The sequence below is a fragment of the Notothenia rossii genome, assembly GCF_949606895.1.
Source record: "Notothenia rossii genome assembly, chromosome: 11".
Classification (NCBI taxonomy): Eukaryota; Metazoa; Chordata; class Actinopteri; order Perciformes; family Nototheniidae; genus Notothenia; species Notothenia rossii.
Window position 1 is genome coordinate 42,038,593 of NC_136910.1, and position 20,566 is coordinate 42,059,158.

General features: G+C 39.3%; 3 protein-coding genes across 5 annotated transcripts in view; 1 reads left to right on the forward strand and 2 right to left on the reverse strand.

The window, feature by feature from the left end:
- The window catches only part of kdm2bb (lysine (K)-specific demethylase 2Bb), a 27,863-nt gene extending 13,960 nt beyond the window's left edge, over positions 1–13,903 (reverse strand). For all 3 annotated transcript variants that reach the window (XM_079657762.1, XM_079657761.1, XM_079657763.1), the window contains exons 1-12: positions 13,435–13,903; positions 12,650–12,794; positions 12,434–12,512; positions 12,214–12,260; positions 9,840–10,018; positions 9,622–9,728; positions 6,881–6,974; positions 6,339–6,492; positions 6,079–6,194; positions 5,490–5,616; positions 4,301–4,701; positions 3,918–4,004 (exon numbers count right to left, since the gene is read on the reverse strand). In XM_079657762.1, the coding sequence (XP_079513888.1) occupies positions 3,918–4,004; positions 4,301–4,701; positions 5,490–5,616; positions 6,079–6,194; positions 6,339–6,492; positions 6,881–6,974; positions 9,622–9,728; positions 9,840–10,018; positions 12,214–12,260; positions 12,434–12,512; positions 12,650–12,794; positions 13,435–13,479 (1,581 nt within the window). In that variant the 5' untranslated portion in view covers positions 13,480–13,903. The remainder of the gene's footprint in view (positions 1–3,917; positions 4,005–4,300; positions 4,702–5,489; positions 5,617–6,078; positions 6,195–6,338; positions 6,493–6,880; positions 6,975–9,621; positions 9,729–9,839; positions 10,019–12,213; positions 12,261–12,433; positions 12,513–12,649; positions 12,795–13,434) is intronic.
- A 180-nt stretch (positions 13,904–14,083) lies between these two features.
- orai1b (ORAI calcium release-activated calcium modulator 1b) lies at positions 14,084–16,597 on the forward strand. Its single transcript, XM_079657772.1, has 2 exons — positions 14,084–14,392; positions 15,669–16,597. Exons 1-2 carry the CDS (start codon positions 14,279–14,281, stop codon positions 16,224–16,226), a joined length of 672 nt encoding a protein of 223 aa, XP_079513898.1. The 5' UTR covers positions 14,084–14,278; the 3' UTR covers positions 16,227–16,597.
- A 141-nt stretch (positions 16,598–16,738) lies between these two features.
- On the reverse strand, positions 16,739–19,760 carry morn3 (MORN repeat containing 3). The gene is made up of 6 exons (XM_079657771.1): positions 19,609–19,760; positions 18,727–18,887; positions 18,451–18,608; positions 18,206–18,365; positions 17,916–18,100; positions 16,739–17,777 (listed from the first exon to the last, which is right to left on the reverse strand). The coding sequence occupies exons 2-6, from the start codon at positions 18,860–18,862 to the stop codon at positions 17,670–17,672; spliced, it is 747 nt and encodes a 248-aa protein (XP_079513897.1). The 5' UTR covers positions 18,863–18,887; positions 19,609–19,760; the 3' UTR covers positions 16,739–17,669.
- Between the last annotated feature and the right edge of the window lie 806 nt (positions 19,761–20,566).

The following is a 20,566-nucleotide window of genomic DNA, read 5'->3' on the forward strand; positions in this document are numbered from 1 at the left end:
GCCTTTCTTCTGTGTTAGAGGGCGTGCAGACTGATTCATAACAGTACACATGTAATGTGCTCTATTTAATAGAACTGGGTAATGGAGATGAGATGCCTTTGATCTCCAACATTATTGTTCCAGTGTTAAATATATTCAGCTCCTTCTCAGGCTCAGAGCCCAACCACAACAATGTATTCTGAACATGAAAACCACATGTCAAAAATCCGCCAAGCGTGCCATGTGAGAAGATATGTGGCAATGTGTGAGATGAAATAAACAAAGAAGACGGAGTGCAAAAAAACACTGCAGCTATTGGAGAGGAAGAACTGATTTCTTTAGTTACATCGGCAGTGCAGATTCTCCTAGCGTCAGCATAGCAACAGCCACGTCCCATTCCCTAACAGTACAGTCTATGACACACAGACGTGTAACCAATAAGAGCTGTAATGAGACTCTCCACCAGAAAATAGAAAGCGGGCTCAAATTGAGCCATATTACTGTAATTTATTCTAACAATAGCCATGAAATAGACTGAAATAGACAGTCAGATATGTAGTAACCAGACAGGATTAGAGTGAGATATTTGGGGGGGGGGTTATGCAGTCTGCTGTTTTGGGGGTATTCGGAGGGATTATAGGCGAAACACGCTGCACTGAGACCATATCCCAGAAAGACACACAGTGCCGTTTTTAAACCCCATGATGTGAGTCAACAGGGCAGAGTTATGATCCATTTACTGATGTCGGATCACGTTAAATAACCGGTAGCTGTGGTATGTTGTGTCTAATTACACGTGCAGCTGCAGGTGTAACAATAACATGAAAGGATACTTCAGAAAGATGTCCATATTGTGCCCTAAATCCCCTCTAACCCCCCCTTCCGTCTGTACAGTCAGTGATCTCTAAAGCAGACATGCCTCTGATGCTCGGAATGTAATGGCAGGAGAGGTTGACAACAACACTGTCAAATGAATAAACTGCCTCTCACTCAGTCTCAGGGATTTTAGTATTTTAAAAACACACATACCCGTGTCCTCGGTACAGGGACAGCACAAGTAACCACCACAAGTATCCTTGCCTTTTCAAAGCTTATTCAGCTGGGACACATTATGAGAAGCAGACTTTATTGTTCATTGGCACACACAGCCTTGGAGCCTTGTAAGCTACTGTGGAGAAGAGTGGAAATCAATTACTGTGGATATACTTAACATCACCTTAAACACACATTGACGACAGTGCATGCTGTGCACAGACTGCAGGAACCACAACGCATGTGTTTTCATCAAAAGCAGGAGGAATTCAAAGCAGATACACACAACACTGTGGATACCATAAATAGACATGAACACCAGCCAATTTCTGTTTCTTAAATAACTGTTAGTAAAATCCATGATTTCTCTCTTCTTCACCTCTAGGAATAAAACGTGTTAACAATTAACTTGGCAAGAAAATGGGTTCACAAGTTCTGCAAGGGATTAGTTTCCTGTTAAGCTTTAGTGGTAGCATATGTTGTAAAGCTGATGCTGCACAAAAAACACATGTAACAGCTCTAGTACACATAGTGTGTAGCCGAGATTTGATAAATGGCAAAAGGAAAGAGGAACAAGTCTTATAACTCTAATAAAACCTCTGGAGTGGATAGTTGCTGATGACTGTATAGTAAACAACAGCAACTGGTCTGGACTAGAGTCTGGACAATATGAAATCTAAAATACACAATCTAAAAAACACTGTTTTTCAGCCTGCTGTGGACAACCTGCATGTACCTGGGCATATTTAATTTATGTTCAGATGGCTGTGGAACAACAAAAAAAGCGTATTTTACATGACAAAATAGATCAAATGTGTTGTTATAAAACAAAAAAGAAATCTGTCGTTTGAGGTAAATGTTTTTAACATCCATATGCAGCCACTTCAACATGGGGGGTTGGTTAATAAGAAATATTCTAATTTACAAAACACATTTCTCGCTGTGTAAGCAAGTCTCATCTTAGATTATCCCAAACCATATTGAATATTCCTTTCGTAACGACTGCTTTCTCAATAACACATAACCATTTGTGGGTCACACATCTTCCAACATGCATATCTGGTGTTTTGACAATCCAACCATGAAAGATTAATCTCCATCTACATGCATTTCCATTCCTCTGCTTCTCTGCTTTGAAACAGCCAATAGCAGCCCTGAGGCTCTGAGCTATATAAACACAGCCTGCTCCTGCTGCTGGTTTCACCTGACAAAAACATACAAGCATGCACACACACACAAGCGGCAAACGCATCTAAAAAATAAACAAAGAGGCAAATATCAAAGACCAAGCATTAGAATAAATCAATGCATTTCTCTCCAGGTAGCTTTTTTCCCCCTCGCTGCCCTGTGATGCTGCTCACTGCTCTGTCTGGCAGCAGCATTCCTCTGGTGGCCTCTCTGTAACAGCCTGCAGGGGTTTGGAGTGCTAACCTGCTCAGAGTCTGAGTCGTAGTCCTCATCGTCAGCGCTCAGCGACATGGCCATGGCTGCTTTTCACGCACTGTCCAGCTCACAGCAAACTGACATGGCTGCAATCTCCTCCTCCTCCTTCTACTCGTGCTGCTGCTGTCTGGCCTACAGCCCTCCCTCCTACTCTAAAGCTCCACAATACCACAAGCAGATGTAGGAAACACAGACAAGCCTGCCTCATTAATATGGATACACTCCCTGAAAAAAGGGGAGGGGTGTTTGGGAGCGCGGAGCCAATGGGAGGCTGCTGTGCATCAGAATATGTACTGTGGCTGTGTGCCTGAATCCAATGAGGAGAGAACATGCAGAGAAGGTGCTGTCATATTCATGATGGGAATAACAGGGAGAGGAGAGCAGACTCCACAGCCAATGGAGCCAGATGGCATCTCATTACAAAAGGCAAACACAAAGAGGCCCCAACACCAGCAGCTGGCCTCTAGAGGGACCGGGGGGAGGCGGGGTCCAGAGGGGCAATAAAACCAACACAAATCACCTCCACACATTAAATACAACACATCCCATCCATCCAACTACTGTTGAGGTATGCTACTCACGTCATGCATATGTTTAACAAATATATCATTAATGAATATGTGTATGTAATTATGTCAATAATAAAAAATAAAGAACAGATAACCTCAATATTGTGGAGCGTACACGCATGCTTTAATAAATATAATGTACTTTTTATTTTTGTTATTTATTTGCCTGAGCATTTTTTTTTTCCACCAACATTATATGTTCAAGTTTTAGCGTAAAAGCCTGGATTTGTACCCTATTAGGGCCTCCGGCTCAGATCAAAACAACATGAAATTAAAGGTTATTTTAAATAAACATTCATGTTTACAACTATTTAAGTATAAAAAGATCACTATATCACATGGACTATGTGTCTAAGGAGTTATTTTTTGTCAGGCCCTTTGCCTAGCCTGCAGTCTCCCCCAGTGTGTGCGTGTGTGTGTGCGTGCGTGCGCGTGCTTGATTGCAGGTGCCAATCTGTTGTCGTCCCAATCAGGGATTTAAATACTCAGCTACAAATCCACCAAGCTGTCAGATTGTAGATTCTGTTACACAGTTTGTTGAATGTTCTTGCCGCTTACTAAATACTCCATTGGTTTATTTTGGTTTCTAACTACTGTTTCCTGATCCTTCAGTCATCCTGCCTGTCTCCTGTCTCTTTCCCCTCCTGGTAAAAATAGCTCTGGATTCCTGACCACCCTCTCCACCTGGACCACACTCCAAAAACCTTTCGGGTGAAAAGGTCTGAACCTTTAATGCTCTCTCACTTTACATAATATTACGGTGATTGTTCTTTGGTATTGTTTGATCAACTCAAATGTGTGTATCGAGTAGCCATTAACCTTATTTAATAGGCCTAACAAAGAAGTACGCAAAAGCCATCAGAAAGTCTCAGAGTGCAGCTGACATATTCTTACCTTTATGGTTTTCTTGGGCCAGTACACCACAGGAACCCCAGTGATGGCTAATTGTGGGTCGTCATCGGCATGTTCTTTTAAGAGAACCTAGACAACCACAAAGAAGAAACCTAAATTAAAGGATGACTCAGCTTAAAGTATTACATTTACTCAGAGATGAAAAAGGTCATTTAACAAGAAAACTCACAAATGTAGAGAAAGAAAAATAAACTTAAATATTCATTGACTGAACTTTATGAGTTTTTTGTCAATGGAGCAAATTGCCAGACTTTTTAAAGTTGGAACAACCTCATCACACCCTAATTGACCCTAATACACTTTTGTTTTCATGTGATATGAACAGTATACATTGTGCAAATGACTGTCATCCTTTTGTTTCCTACCTTCATGTCTTCAAGCAGGGCTTGTGGGTTCTCTATTCCCTCTGGAACACATTTCTTATTTTCAGGGAGCGACTCCAGCTTCTCAACCAGTTTCCTGAGTCCGTTCAGTTCGAACTCTGTCAAATGCGTCCATTTAGTCACAGACTCCTCGGCTGGGGAGTCAGAGGGGGTTTGGGGGAACTCTAGAGAGGTGGAGCCGGGGTTACAGCTGTCCTCAGAGTCCACAGATAAAACAGCTTTGAGGTGCTGGCCCTTCCGGTTGTCAGGAGAGCTGGGTCCGTCCTGAGCGCCTCTCTCTGGTTTCTCACCATCCCTGACCTGAGTCTCACATGAGTCCTCGTTCAGGTCCTGGATCCTGGAGTCAGAGGAGGGGCTCTCTGTGTTGACCTTTGTCTCATAATCTAGCAGGAAATACAAGATAAGTTTACTGGTTTTGGAGTATGGTGATCTGCTTTATGAATGCCTCTGACCAGTGCCTAAAGAGTTTGGATACTGTGTACCATTGTGCCTTACGTTTTATTACTGGATATGGATATCGTGTACACCACTGCACTTTGTATGCTGCTGCTAATTGTCCATCTTTATCTGCACGCAGACTTTCCCATTGGTTGGGTTTTATATAAAAATCTCTGCTTGAGCTGGTTCCCTCTTATATTTGCACATATACTGTATGTGTAAAAAACAAAGTCTATATGGCCTGCGCTCCCAATATTTTATTCAGATGCTGGTTCCTAAAGTGAGAACAGAACTGGGTAAAAAAGCGTTTAAATATGCTGCCCCTTCTGCCTGGAATAATGTACAGAAGGAGCTGAAACTGTCAGATTTGATCACTATGGGGGAGTTCAAGTCCATCTTAAAGGACAGAGAACAACAATCCATTGGTCGATGTGATCGCTCGTATATCCCATGATTGAAGTTGTTTCTTTTATTTTGCATATTGACTTGTTAATGTGCCATTTTATTTGTGTTTTATGACCACTGTATTCGTGTGCCTCTATTGTTTTGTGTTTATTTGTTGTAACTTTGTTCATGCTGCCCTCTTGGCCAGGTCTCTGCATTGTCAGAGAATCATTGTATCTGGAAAAATGAATTGTATGATGAAGCAAGACACTGAAACGGCATTCATGAAATGCCCCCTCTTGGTTATTTCCAATAGTAATGAGAAGTTACACTACTTGATCTCACTCACCAGTTGGCACAGGCTCTTTGCGGACCTCCCGAGATAAATAGGAACGTTTTGTGAGGCAGTGCAGATATCTCTCCAGGACATACCAGCAAATCTCATTGTAGAAGGGAAAACGGAACTTAGAATTAACCTGAAAATAGAGACAAAAATATTCAGTAAGTTTAAAAACAATGAATATTAACATGTATTTTTTTTATTGATTTTGCCAATGTTAAACCAGAGTCCTGTCGGTGTTTCGTCAACTATTCTAGTACATAGTCAGTGACCCCTTTCAGCCCATTTTCTTTCTGGAGCTACCAAACATCTTCCAACACACAAAGAATTGTTTTTCGGCACACACATATCTTCCTGGGTTTTCAATTTAGATTTTCTGTCACTCACAAATATTTCGCCCTTGACTCTTTACCCTTATCTCTTTTTCAATCTCAACCGTTTCTTCCTCCATCACTCCATCAATTGTATTCTCCTGTCTATATCCATGAACTCTTCCGCTGCTTCTCACAGAGATAGATTTATCCTGGTAGAGATCACTTTATAATTTGGTGCAGGCCACAGTTCAGCTACACAATGGAGAATGCAGCCAGACTCCTACCTTAGTCCTATTCTCTATCTCATGGATGGTAAGCTGCATAGGAATGTTGAAGCTGTGCAGAATATTGCCTCCAAACACCAGTGAGTCCTCTGGAGTGTAGACAGCATGGATCCACCCTTATTAACAGAAATAACAAAAGAGATAAGGAACACACAGGATCCATGCAAATATGGTATTCAGGTCAAGTTTGGCATCACTGTCCATTGAAGGGGCAGCTAATCTTTCCTGCTGACTTCTTTAAAACCACCATGCCAACACACCAGATGGGATGAAGAAGGTGTATCCTTGCTTAAGCTCCACTCTCTGGCATCCGTCAGCTCGGTCTCCCAGGAAGATATCACTCTGCTTGCCTGACAGGACCCAGTCCTCATAAAGGGCAAGGTTATGAGGGGTCGGAGGCACAAGCCAAAACACCTGAGGAGAAGCAGAGTGTGTTTTATTTTGAGGTTTAGATATCCACTCTGACCAGAAATACCTGTCCTTCATTTTTCCTCTTATTGTCAAAATGAAAGGTAAACCAATAAATGAATATATGTTGTAAAATAAATTGATATTGTATAGTAAAGAACCCCCATTTCCTCCAGAAAAAAAAAGATCAAATTAAAACTTAGCCTTGTATTGAAAAAAAAAGATCCCGTAGGTCACAAATAAAGACAAATAATCTTGAAATAATGACTTAGTATGGCATACATTTCTCTGTATCTGAACATCATACATGTTTCCAAAAGAATAACCTAGTATATTTTAATACCAAGTCCTTATTTATCATATATTCATATATAAGAGACGGAAATTAACGTACTTTTTGTCCTTTGAATACGTGATACCAAACAGAGGTTCCACCGAAATCAATGTGGAAGTCTGTATAGCAGCCCTTTACACTCATCAAACAATACCTATAGCAGAAAAAGAGATGAAATACATATACATAATTAAATACAATTACATTTTACAAGACAAGCCGATTGTTGAAGTGAGATAAGTAAAACAGATCTAAAGATCTAAATATGAAAAAGAAAGCTCAACCAATTAGAAAGCATCAGGTGTGTTTAACTGAAATCTACAGCTACTAATGGAAAACACGAATAAAAATCACTCACAAGAGCACTAGAGTAGAGTAAAGGGTTCCCAATGGGACATCGCTCCTCTGGAAATTAATTAAGGAATGATCAGCACTCCAAGCCATAAATGAATCAGTAATTTAGCTTAATCTGAGCCACTCTTCTTTATTTTTTTCATAACGGTGTGTATACATAAAAAAAACATGTCATTCATCGCACAAATTATTGTTTTTGAATGGAGAGCTCATAAGCAGCGGAAAACAAGTCAAAAATTGCCCAGCTATTGTAAAACTCAGCCTGATAGGGTACCGAATGGTGACATTATGCTAGATACAGTGGGGCAAAAAAGTATTTAGTCAGCCACCAATTGTGCAAGTTCTCCCACATAAAAAGATGAGAGAGGCCTGTAATTTTCATCCTAGGTATATCTCAACTATGAGAGACAAAATGAGAAAGAAAAATCCAGAATATCACATTGTCTGATTTTTAAAGAATTTATTTGCAAATTATGGTGGAAAATAAGTATTTGGTCACCTACAAACAAACAAGATTTCTGGCTCTCACAGACCTGTAACTTCTTCTTTAAGAGCCTCCTCTGTCCTCCACTTGTTAACTGTATTAATGGCACCTGTTTGAACTCGTTATCAGTATAAAAGACACCTGTCCACAACCTCAAACAGTCACACTCCAAACTCCACTATGGCCAAGACCAAAGAGCTGTCAAAGGACACCAGAAACAAAATTGTAGACCTGCACCAGGCTGGGAAGACTGAATCTGCAATAGGTAAGCAGCTTGGTGTGAAGAAATCAACTGTGGGAGCAATTATTAGAAAATGGAAGACATACAAGACCACTGATAATCTCCCTCGATCTGGGGCTCCACGCAAGATCTCACCCCGTGGGGTCAAAATGATCACAAGAACGGTGAGCAAAAATCCCAGAACCACACGGGGGGACCTAGTCAATGACCTGCAGAGAGCTGGGACCAAAGTAACAAAGGCTACCATAAGTAACACACTACGCCGCCAGGGACTCAAGTCCTGCAGTGCCAGACGTGTCCCCCTGCTTAAGCCAGTACATGTCCAGGCTCGTCTGAAGTTTGCTAGAGAGTATTTAGATGATCCAGAAGAGGATTGGGAGAATGTAGTATGGTCAGATGAAACCAAAATAGAACATTTTCGTAAAAACTCAACTAGACGTGTTTGGAGGAGAAAGAATGTTGAGTTGCATCCAAAGAACACCATACCTACTGTGAAAAATGGGGGTGGAAACATCATGCTTTGGGGCTGTTTTTCTGCAAAGGGACCAGGACGACTGATCCGTGTAAAGGAAAGAATGAATGGGGCCATGTATCGTGAGATTTTGAGTGACAACCTCCTTCCATCAGCAAGGGCATTGAAGATGAAGAGTGGCTGGGTCTTTCAGCATGACAATGATCCCGAACACACCGCCCGGGCAACGAAGGAGTGGCTTCGTAAGAAGCATTTCAAGGTCCTGGAGTGGCCGAGCAAGTCTCCAGATCTCAACCCCATAGAAAATCTTTGGAGGGAGTTGAAAGTCCCTGTTGCCCAGCGACAGCCCCAAAACATCACTGCTCTAGAGGAGATCTGCATGGAGGAATGGGCCAAAATACCAGCAACAGTGTGTGAAAACCTTGTGAAGACTTACAGAAAACGTTTGACCTCTGTCATTGCCAACAAAGGGTATATAACAAAGTATTGAGATTAACTTTTGTTATTGACCAAATACTTATTTTCCACCATAATTTGCAAATAAATTCTTTAAAAATCAGACAATGTGATTTTTTTTCTCATTTTGTGTGTCATAGGTATACCTAGGATGAAAATTACAGGTCTTTCTCATCTTAAATGGGAGAACTTGCACAATTGGTGGCTGACTATATCCTTTTTTGCCCCACTGTAGCTCTGCTTGAAAGCTACAGCGACCAAGAACACGTTTCCTATTATTGCATCAAGATAAACAGCCTTCAGAATTTTTGGGTGCTTTATTTAATCAAAATTTAGAATTTATAAATATCAACATAATTGATCAAAGTCAGAATAGGTATAAAGGGGTACACAATTGGGTAAATGTCTCCGTTTAATTGCATGAAATGTAAGGAACTTAGGTTAAAAATAAGCTTTTGACTCTTAGTATGTACAAATGCTGACAGCTGATTGGCTGAGAGCTGTCTGCGCAGTCACACTACAGCTGTTCTAAAACCACCATCTTCCAATGTGGAAAACTCTGCTGCCTAGCAACAATCAGGAGCACTTACAGGAGACGGATAGCAGCGACTGTATGCAGCACTCTACAATAATAGAGCGATACACGAGACATTCAGATGGGGGAAGAAATCACATTTACTGCCAAGGAGCCATTTTCTTGAAGTATTTTCTGTAAATTGGTTTAGATGTTTGTTTTACTCAAAGTTCAGGAGAGGTTTTTGTGAAGACAGAAACACAATGAAGTAAAGTCATACCTTTGCACTTTAGGGTACTTCATGTCTGAGATTACATTGGTGGCTTCTGTTTGGCTCTGTTTCAGATCAGGGGGCCACGTGTTGTCCACCCAGTCCACTTGATCCACCTGAGTGAGCAAAACTGCACCTTTAACCATCAATCACATCGTACAATCTTGAAATACAAGCCCCAGATTTGTGTGACCTTTTATAATATTATACAGAGCGTGTTATATTACCACTGTGGGCCGCTTGATGAGGTTTTCCAGCTTAGTGTGGCTGAACTCTAAGCTGATGACGTTGAAGAGTTTTTCCCGCTCTTCCTCTGGTGTCTCATAATAACGCACAAACTGAGCCATGCTCATCTCAGAGCCTTTCTGAGTGCTCACATCCATCACATCCACGGAGCGCCGACTGCCTGCAACAACACCCAGGACACCCATAACCTTTGAGCACTTCCACTGTCAATAACATGAAATAGCATCTGTCTATATGTGTGTCCACAGTCTTGCATGGTTTATGAGATTTATACGGACAATGTATATCGTTGACGACACGTCACAGATCTCAGATATCATGAATAAGTGGCTCCTAATTCATGTAATTCATCATCTTGCCCACTAGATGGCGCAACTATGCCACCATCATGTTCATTTCTTTCAGGCTTCACTTTATATACAGTGGGGCATAAAAAGTATTTAGTCAGCCACCAATTGTGCAAGTTCTCCCACTTAAAAAGATGAGAGAGGCCTGTAATTTTCATCCTAGGTATACCTCCACTATGAGAGACAAAATGAGAAAAAAAGAAAATCCAGAAAATCACATTGTCTGTTTTTTAAAGAATTTATTTGCAAATTATGGTGGAAAATAAGTATTTGGTCAATAACAAAAGTTTATCTCAATACTTAGTTATAGACCCTTTGTTGGCAATGACAGAGGTCAAACGTTTTCTGTAAGTCTTCACAAGGTTTTCACACACTGTTACTGGTATTTTGGCCCATTCCTCCATGCAGATCTCCTCTAGAGCAGTGATGTTTTGGGGCTGTCGCTGGGCAACACGGACTTTCAACTCCCTCCAAAGATTTTCTACGGGGTTGAGATCTGGAGACTGGCTAGGCCACTCCAGGACCTTGAAACGCTTCTTACGAAGCCACTCCTTCGTTGCCCGGGCGGTGTGTTTGGGATCATTGTCATGCTGAAAGACCCAGCCACGTTTCATCTTCAATGCTCTTGCTGATGGAAGGAGGTTGTCACTCAAAATCTCACGATACATGGCCCCATTCATTCTTTCCTTTACACGGATCAGTCGTCCTGGTCCCTTTGCAGAAAAACAGTCCCAAAGCATGATGTTTCCACCCCCATTTTTCACAGTAGGTATGGTGTTCTTTGGATGCAACTCAGCATTCTTTCTCCTCCAAACACGTCTAGTTGAGTTTTTACCAAAAAGTTCTATTTTGGTTTCATCTGACCATATGACATTCTCCCAATCCTCTTCTGGATCATCTAAATGCTCTCTAGCAAACTTCAGACGGGCCTGGACATGTACTGGCTTAAGCAGGGGGACACGTCTGGCACTGCAGGATTTGAGTCCCTGGCGGCGTAGTGTGTTACTTATGGTAGCCTTTGTTACTTTGGTCCCAGCTCTCTGCAGGTCATTGACTAGGTCCCCCCGTGTGGTTCTGGGATTTTTGCTCACCGTTCTTGTGATCATTTTGACCCCACGGGGTGAGATCTTGCGTGGAGCCCCAGATCGAGGGAGATTATCAGTGGTCTTGTATGTCTTCCATTTTCTAATAATTGCTCCCACAGTTGATTTCTTTACACCAAGCTGCTTACCTATTGCAGATTCAGTCTTCCCAGCCTGGTGCAGGTCTACAATATTGTTTCTGGTGTCCTTTGGCAGCTCTTTGGTCTTGGCCATAGTGGAGTTTGGAGTGTGACTGTTTGAGGTTGTGGACAGGTGTCTTTTATACTGATAACGAGTTCAAACAGGTGCCATTAATACAGTTAACAAGTGGAGGACGGAGGAGGCTCTTAAAGAAGAAGTTACAGGTCTGTGAGAGCCAGAAATCTTGTTTGTTTGTAGGTGACCAAATACTTATTTTACAGAGGAATTTACCAATTAATTCATTAAAAATCCTACAATGTGATTTCCTGGATTCTTTCCCCCCATTTTGTCTCTCATAGTTGAAGTGTACCTAGGATGAAAATTACAGGCCTCTCTCATCTTTTTAAGTGGGAGAACTTGCACAATTGGTGGCTGACTAAATACTTTTTTCCCCCACTGTAGCTAAGCTGTGTATTAAGAAGAACATTGCAAATATGAAAAATTTCACATTATCTTATCTTTAAATAAAATAAGATAATTAATACATTAAATACCTCTGAATTCCCTTTATTCTATAAAGTCCGATCTGCCAATTACATGTTTCCTTCTTTCTAAAAAAAACTATAGTAGACAGCATACAAAACATTTATATAACTTTTTATTTTATAAAAAATTAAAGTTTAAACTAAAGCTTTGACTATTAAAAACATTTCCTCTTACTTTCCTACTCCAAATATGCATACATTTTATTTTGTGAGTGTTTGTGTATATAGCATCCTACTTACCAACTAATCCTTTAATTTCACTGACTGTAAATTCTGGATCCGGCATTCTATGAAAAAGATATATGTATGTCAATCAGTTAATGAGCTAAGTCCTGCAATTGATTAAATACATAAATATACATCAAATAAAGAGTGGGTACCGTTCAAAACCACAAGCTCCTCAAAAGATACATCTTTAAAGTTTTATGTAAGCTGATATTCCAGATAAATGTCTTCTCACCTGATCCCAAGCCCATCTTTCTCTTTAAAAATGAGTGGGGTCCTGAGAGCATCCTTTTGCACATATTCATAAGAGAAGTCTGCATTGGAAAAAGGTATTTAAAGTAAAACACACATATTTTGGTTAAGACGTGCATATTTCCTGCCATATTACAGCTAAATATAAAAAAAAAGAGTAACAATAGATTATAATAACAAATGCTTTGTGCTATATTACCTTTACCCTCCATGCAGAGCACAAATGAGGCGCTGTAACTGTCACTGACCAGCTTTTCCTCCACACTGAAACCTCTGATGTTTGCAATTTCTTCCACATCGGACAGATCCTCGTTTTCATCGTACATCCTCCGGCAGATGGAGCGCTGCCATTGGAAACAGAGTGAGGATTTACATGACACAACAAACACAGCAGACTCTTTCTGTGGTAACTCCCCCTGTCTCTATAATAAACCACCATACATCATGGTTGAACATTTATTTAATCTAGGGTCAGCTTTTATTTGACGGGTATTAGTACACACGGAATGTGTGCAGTGTTGTTTAACAACTGAATAGTAATAAAGTAAATGTAAATATTGAGCTACTATTGAATTTGCGATCAAAACGTGAAAACTGTAGTAAGGGGTCATATTCCCTTTTTATATTATTGTCCCCTTTTTTAATATTTATTAAAAACGAATTTTTTTTTCTAAAGTGTTACGTCAAGCAAGATAACCGTTTAACGACACTTGTCCAGGGAAAAGATAGCAGTTGGTACGTTATTCCACAACATACATCTATAATGTTTACAATATTACACTGTTATAGATGCTGTATTATCTTGTACGCTGATCTATTACAAATATACAATAAGTTGTAAGGTCTAAAATGCGGGAGAACTATCTTTTCCTCCTCATTGCCTCTAACTTGTGACTTGATGCATCCCAGCGTTTACAAACGTTAGCTTAGCTCACTAATTAGCTTGCTGCCAATCTCACTCCCCAAGATAACGATGGTACACACCAGCCTGCGTCCGGATTCGGCACACGTTTCCACGGCCTGGGCCATATTCTCTTATCAGTGTGATCCAGTCACTCGGTTTCGGAAATGCATCTCCTTCATGCGTAGTGAAGTTAGAGAAACACTTAGCACGCTTTTTCAGGTTCAAAACAAGGGAACCATGTTTTTGTGTGTTACGTCACCGCCAGGAACCAAAACATTGTTGGACAACGTCACGGCGTGTTAGTAGTTCACAGCTTTACAGGCAGCTGGGGTGACAAACAAAGATGAAACACTATTTATCACATCAGATAAATCACTGGTTGTTTTTAGCTCAAATAAAAAAATATTTTAACCATTACTATTGGACAGTTTAATCGTCTACCATAGCTTTAAATAGATAACGTATCTAGTTTATAATCGAAAAAGCATATCTTTATCTATTTTCAGTCATTCTGTAATAATTCATATGCATGGTGTGTGTCGCGTGGGCTGCAGAAGGAGTTATTTTAAATTGACAAAAACATAATATCTGACAATAACTACACATTGAACGTGGTAATTATTCGAGAATTAACTAAGGGCTGATTTTGGATAGCTTAGCAGAGGGAATGCAACCGGAAGTTCGCCTCAAACGCGCAGCCTTCTGGGTAATGTAAGGTGCAGGCGGCACAGCATGCTGAGCACGGAGGGAGGACTGCTGGTGAAAAAATAGCTTCCGCAGTTCCGTCAGCTGGCGAGGTTGAAGGTTTACTAAGTGTACGATGTTGGCATGTTGAACGCTTGTTTTTGTCGTAACAAGGTTGGGTAACGAGCGAGGTAACTACGCCAGCACTGCAGCTCTTCCTTTGCTTACAAGAGGAGCGACATGAGTCTGGACGAGCATTCACTGCTTGCGCTGTCCTGGAGGAAGCTGTACCTCAGCCGAGCCAAGCTGAAGGCTTCCAGCCGGACATCAGCGCTGCTTTCTGGATTTGCTATGGTAACATATGTCTCCCAAACATCTTCCTACTTGTAGATTTAGCAGGCATGTATCCTTATGCTGAGCACATTTGTTTGTCGTGGAAAGTAACTACATTTGCTCAAGTACTGTAATACAATTTGAGGTAAGCTACTTGTACTTGTGTTGAGTATTTACATCTGAATGCTACTAGTTTCTTCTCCGCTACATTTCAGGGGGATTTTTTTTAGTTTTTATGCACATAATGTCTTTTAAACCTTAAGTTACTAGTATGCATATTATGATTATTCCAAAATATAATGCATACATTAATTATGGATGAAGATCACACCCAAACCCTTGGTGAATAGACAAGCTTTACAGCAGTATATCTATATATATATATATATATATATATAGTGAGAAAAAAGCCCCACCTTTACCTGCTGCATCATTAAAGTGAGGCTGTATGCTTTCTGTTTTTTCCACTGTAACATACTATATGTCTTAAAAACATACTCTTACTCTTCTGTAGTTAAATCACAGCTAAAGTCTGAAATCCTTTTGCTCAAAATAATCTATAATTTATGAATGCAGTGGTGTAAAGTAAAAACATGTACTCAAGCACTTTACTAAGTTACAATTGTGATGTACTAAACATGAGAATGTCCATCTGTATGCTACTTTTTACTTCTAATCCATGTTATTTCAGTGGGAAATTGTACACTTGTACTCCACTACATTCATTAGATACATTAATGTACTAGTTCCTTTGCAGATTTAGATTTTTAGTACAAAACAACAAATGAAGATTAAGATACAACTGTTAAGCTCCACCTTTTTATTGTGTTATCTGAAATGGACCATTATGTATGTACTTTAACTCTGATTCTTTAAATATATGTTGTATTGCTTATGCTTTTGTACTTTATAGCTACATATGTACAATTTTGAATAGCTAGAGGGTGACCATTCAGATGTTCTTTAAATAGTTGGTAAAGATGGTATTCTGATGATTGTTATGACCATGTGATAGAAGACACATGTTGTGTGAATGGACAATAGAGTTTCTATACTATATCATGTGATGAAGTTGTTTTCCTGTTCTCTTACTATTCCTTCTCACTCACAAATCTGCTGTAATGCACTCGGTGCTCTATAACATAATGTATATTATACTGTTGATTGTTTGTGACTGGGAATTTTAAATGCTTGATTTGCTCTTGCACAGGAAGCATCTGAGCAATAACTTGGATTCCTGTGTTTTTAACTTATCTCGTATAATAAAGCCGTTTCCTCTTCTATTCCTTCTTTCCAGGTGGCCATGGTAGAAGTGCAGCTGGACAACAGCTACCCTTACCCCCCTGCTCTCCTCATTGCCTTCAGTGCCTGCACCACTGTGCTTGTAGCTGTTCACCTGTTCGCTCTGATGGTCAGCACCTGCATTCTGCCCAATATAGAGGCTGTCAGCAATGTCCACAACCTCAACTCTGTGCACGAGTCGCCACACGTGCGAATGCACCGACACATTGAACTGGCGTGGGCTTTCTCTACAGTAATAGGTACATTACTCTTCCTAGCCGAGGTGGTTTTACTTTGCTGGGTCAAATTTTTGCCTGTTAAGCCCAACAAGTCCAGCAATAGTACAGTTTCAGCTGGTGTGGCTGCTGCTATTACCTCCACATCTATCATGGTCCCCTTTGGTTTAATCTTCATTGTCTTTGCGGTGCATTTCTACCGCTCCTTGGTAAGCCATAAGACGGACAGACAGTTTCAGGAGCTGGAGGAGCTTTCTAATCTCACCAGGCTACAAAACGAGCTGGACAACAGAGGGGAGCGTTCCATCCTGCAGTCCCCAAGCTCACATTTCCCATAGTGAAGTATGGTGGATATGTGTCCATGGAACTCTAGTCTGCATGGGATATCACTAAGACAGAAGCAACATGATTTACTTCTTTTTTTCTTTCGGGAATAAAGATATCTTACCTCTTTATTGTAAATTAACTTACTTAAAAATACTTTTAGGAAACACGTTGGGTCAACTGTGAACTCGCAAATCTGCCGTGACGCACGGGAAGTTATTTAAATTGTTTTATGTTATTCTGTTGATTGTTTGGACCATGTGATACAAGACACATTTTCTTTTGAACAGACAATCAACATTTATTTTCAATCCTATATAAAAAAAAGTTGTTTCCTTTTCTCTTTCTATTCCTCTCACTTGTAAAGACATATTGTATTGTGAACATTGAAAGTCTTAATTAGAGACTTAACACTGGACTCGAGGCATTTCAACCATAACTTGAAATCCTGTCTGCTGCCTGCTGAATTTATTAACCTGTTAATATTTGTTAATACACTTTGGTTGTGTTTTTTTAAACTACAAGGTAACTCTTTACTCTAAACTGTGTACATTTATTGTAATGTCCATCAACTTTTTTTGTAATGCTTGCTGTTAGTGTTGACTGACTCAACAGCTCCTAAAACTACAGTATTATTAGTATAATATATTTGCTGACGTGACGTCAAAACACACACTATTTTGACAAGTGGCAATCAGAATTTCTAAAATAAATTGAATGTACTATTTGAAAATATTGTATTTTGAATGTTATCTTTGCCGCTTACTTTCAAACACTTACGCAAGTTAAACACATCAAATTTAGAATGCCTTTCATATTAAAATGTACTTCATGACTTAATGTTACATACTGTAACATGTTAACCATCACCTATGCTGGATAACTAACCAAGTCAGCCCCGTCTCATGATGATTTGTCATAATTACCCTCTTGGCTTTTCACAATTTACATTTTTAGAGAGAGGAAAGAAAATTAGCAGTCCTGATGGAGTAATTGTTATTATTAGGGACACGTGTTTCTCTGTGCGTCATTTTGTAAAGTCTGAGCACTCCACTTGTCTCTTAAATCCTGAATTAGCATGTTGCTTTCATCATTGACTCGTCATTACCCATGAAGTGCTTTTCAATCATTCTGGTACTTATCCAAATTAAATTTAGCTTAGGTTTTCATCTCGACAATTTAGAAGAAGGGATTTATCTGAGTTAGCAGTCTGTATTGGAAGAGATAGTTCAGAAGTACAAATTCATGTAGTTTGATGCTGATAGGTGCCATCATTGTCAGAGTTCAGTGTATGCTAAATATTTGGTCAGTCCAATAGTCTTGGTATAAGACTTCAATTATATCCCTTGTGTTTTTGAAATATCAATAGATGTTTTGCTTGGCTCCACAGATAAGAACGGACAGAAGGTGTAAATAAAAACAAGCTGAAAATGCCATCATGCCATTTATTATCTGTTTTACTCGTTTTCTGTTAGTGTGTTGTGAAGTGGAAGCTTGCTGTTGATCGTCTCAAGGTAGGCTTCCTCGGATTCCTTTAAAACCAACTGCATATCCACCAGACGTACCTTAAAGAAAGAACATGTTCATACACAATAAAACGTTAAAAGAAAACTTGATTTGTTGTCCATGATGTGTTTAATCTTGTGACATAAGTGGAGAGAGAGTGCCTGCAATCGCTGCAAATCACAATGAAGATGTTTTACCTGTGGAATTTGACACTTTGATGGTGTTGGTGCTTCATTCCTCCCAAAATCAGACAGGGTCCCACATTTTGCTACTCCATCCAACCAAATGCCTTCATAGAGCTGGCCTTTGTCAGAGTAGTAAAACTTTCCATCGCCGTTCTTCTTGCCTTCTCCCCAGGTGCCTTCATACCAGTTTCCATTTGCTTGGAAACAAGTCCGAAAGTACCATTTAAAAATCCACCATCTTGACCAACTATAATGTAATCTATTTGAGATGTTAACAATGTATGTGGACCCAGTGTTCTTACCACATCGGATGATGCCCTGTCCATGGTTCTTATCCTTCATCCACTCTCCCTCATAGATATCTCTGCTCTCGTAGTACATCCTTCCCCATCCACTCCGTTGGTTCTCACTCCACTCCCCTTCATAAACTGCTAAGTTATTGTAGAGGTACATCCCATACCCCTGAAGAGATAGTAAAGAACACATAACATATCTCAGAGCATGAATACATCTGATAGATTGTGCATGAACACTATAGAATACGTACATGCTTCTTTCCATGTTTCCATTCACCACAGTACTTCTTTGCCAACTCCTTTGTTTCTGGGAGCAGTACACTGTAGGTACCATATCCATCAGGTTTTCCACATTTCCACTCTCCATGATAAATGGCACCAGACTTTTTCCAGACCTGAGTTCCCTTCCCTTTCAAACAAATAAGCAAATAAGTTATCTATTGTGGTCAAAGTGTGTCATGCTCCATAAACTGTGGTTCATAAATGTCCTTGTAGTTTAGTAGAAGCTCACATCAGAGGAATCTCACCGTGCTTTTTGTTGTCTTGCCACTCTCCAGTGTATTCATTTCCGATGACAGAGAATATTGTGTGCCGCAGTCCACATTTCTGTGACTTAATATCCAGTAATGCTCTACTTTTTTTAGATGTTTGAAGATATGGCATGGCTGGGTGTAGCTTGATGAAAACCCTGTAACATAGTCAGATAACATGTTACAACCATGAAGCAGTAAACCTAGGAGTGACCTTTTAAAACTATAATAACAACACATTGCTCTTTATTTCATGCTGAATATACAATTTATAAACAGAACTGTGTGAATATTTGAGAAAATAATTACCAAAATACAGAATTGTTTAAACAAAACACAATATTCACATGTTACTACATATAATTAAAGCATTTGTATTTATTTTATTAGATATACATGATTTCAGCAGTGCTGATACAAATAGATCATGCAAAAACATGAAAAAAGTAAGTACTGTATATTCTGTTCTCTACTGATGTTCATTAAAATAACAGGGATTAACCCATTAATGCATTACCAATTATAATCCAGTCATAAAATATACATGAATCAAAAATGGGCCATTCTGCATTAAGAGTCTTTTTACTTTGGGTAACTGTTACTTTTAGTTTGATCTTGAAACTCTTTTGAATGCAGGACTCTTAGCAGTAACATAGTATGTATACACTGTGTTGTAACTACTTAATCCTCAGTAAAGTATCTACATTTTTGTCCAACCACTGCATTTAGAATACTTTTAATACAAAATATTTTCAAAAGAGCAGGTTAGCCACAAGCACATGTTATGCTAACATAATAACTAGCTAGTTAATGGTGTTAGTTAACGTTAGCTTCAATACAGTGTAATTGACAACGACCACGTTAGGATGATACTTGTACCTTAGCGATGTGTCCAAGCGGATGATTTACTTAAACTCAATCCGCCTGTAAACTCAGGCCATGTAACTACCGAATTAATAAAAAAACATATTAGCAAACCCGGCGAGCCGCACAAACTTTCCTAGCTTGCGTCTGCAACAGCATTCACTGTATCCTAGCAACAGAATTGTGTACTCTAGTCTAGTTGATGCCGAGTCTGAATGTTAAAACCCATACAGTCTATGGTTAAAACATAAGAGATAAGCAGTGGAGGGAGAAGTAATCAGATGATTTAATAAATCAAATGTAACAATACTAAAGTGTAAAAATACTCAGTCACAAGTACAAGTACTGCATTCAAATGTGTACTTAAGTACAAGTAAAACAAGTATTGGCATCAAAATACTTTAAGTAGGCCTTCAAAAGTTATGCAGAATGGGCCATTTAAACACCAGATATTTTTGTTTTAAAATTATTGATACATTAATGCCTCCATCCATGCAGTCTTGCACTTGGTAAACAAAACAATATTTGGAAAACACTGCTTGGTAGCTTAGCCTATAATAATATATGATAATGTACGTGTCGATTTATATTTTTGTCTTAACCTAAATCTATAAGGTAACTACATTTGTAAAATAAATCTAGTAGAGTAAAAAGTACAAATGTGCCAACAAAATTTAGTGGAGTTAAAGTATACATTTTTTATTTACATTTATTTTTTGTACCTTTAGTTACTTTGCAGATTTGGATTAATGATGTGAAATATAATCAACACTAAACTCTGACTTTATGTACACCTGGAGTCAAATTCAGAAACTACCCTGCAGCATACAAAGTACATAAAATACGTTGCACCTTCACTAACACCTTAATGCATCAACATTTATAATTAAAAAACACAAACATAATAGGCCTATATGATTAGAAATGAGTATAATGAGTAGGCTACTTTTCATTTTGGTCCTTTATAATTTGA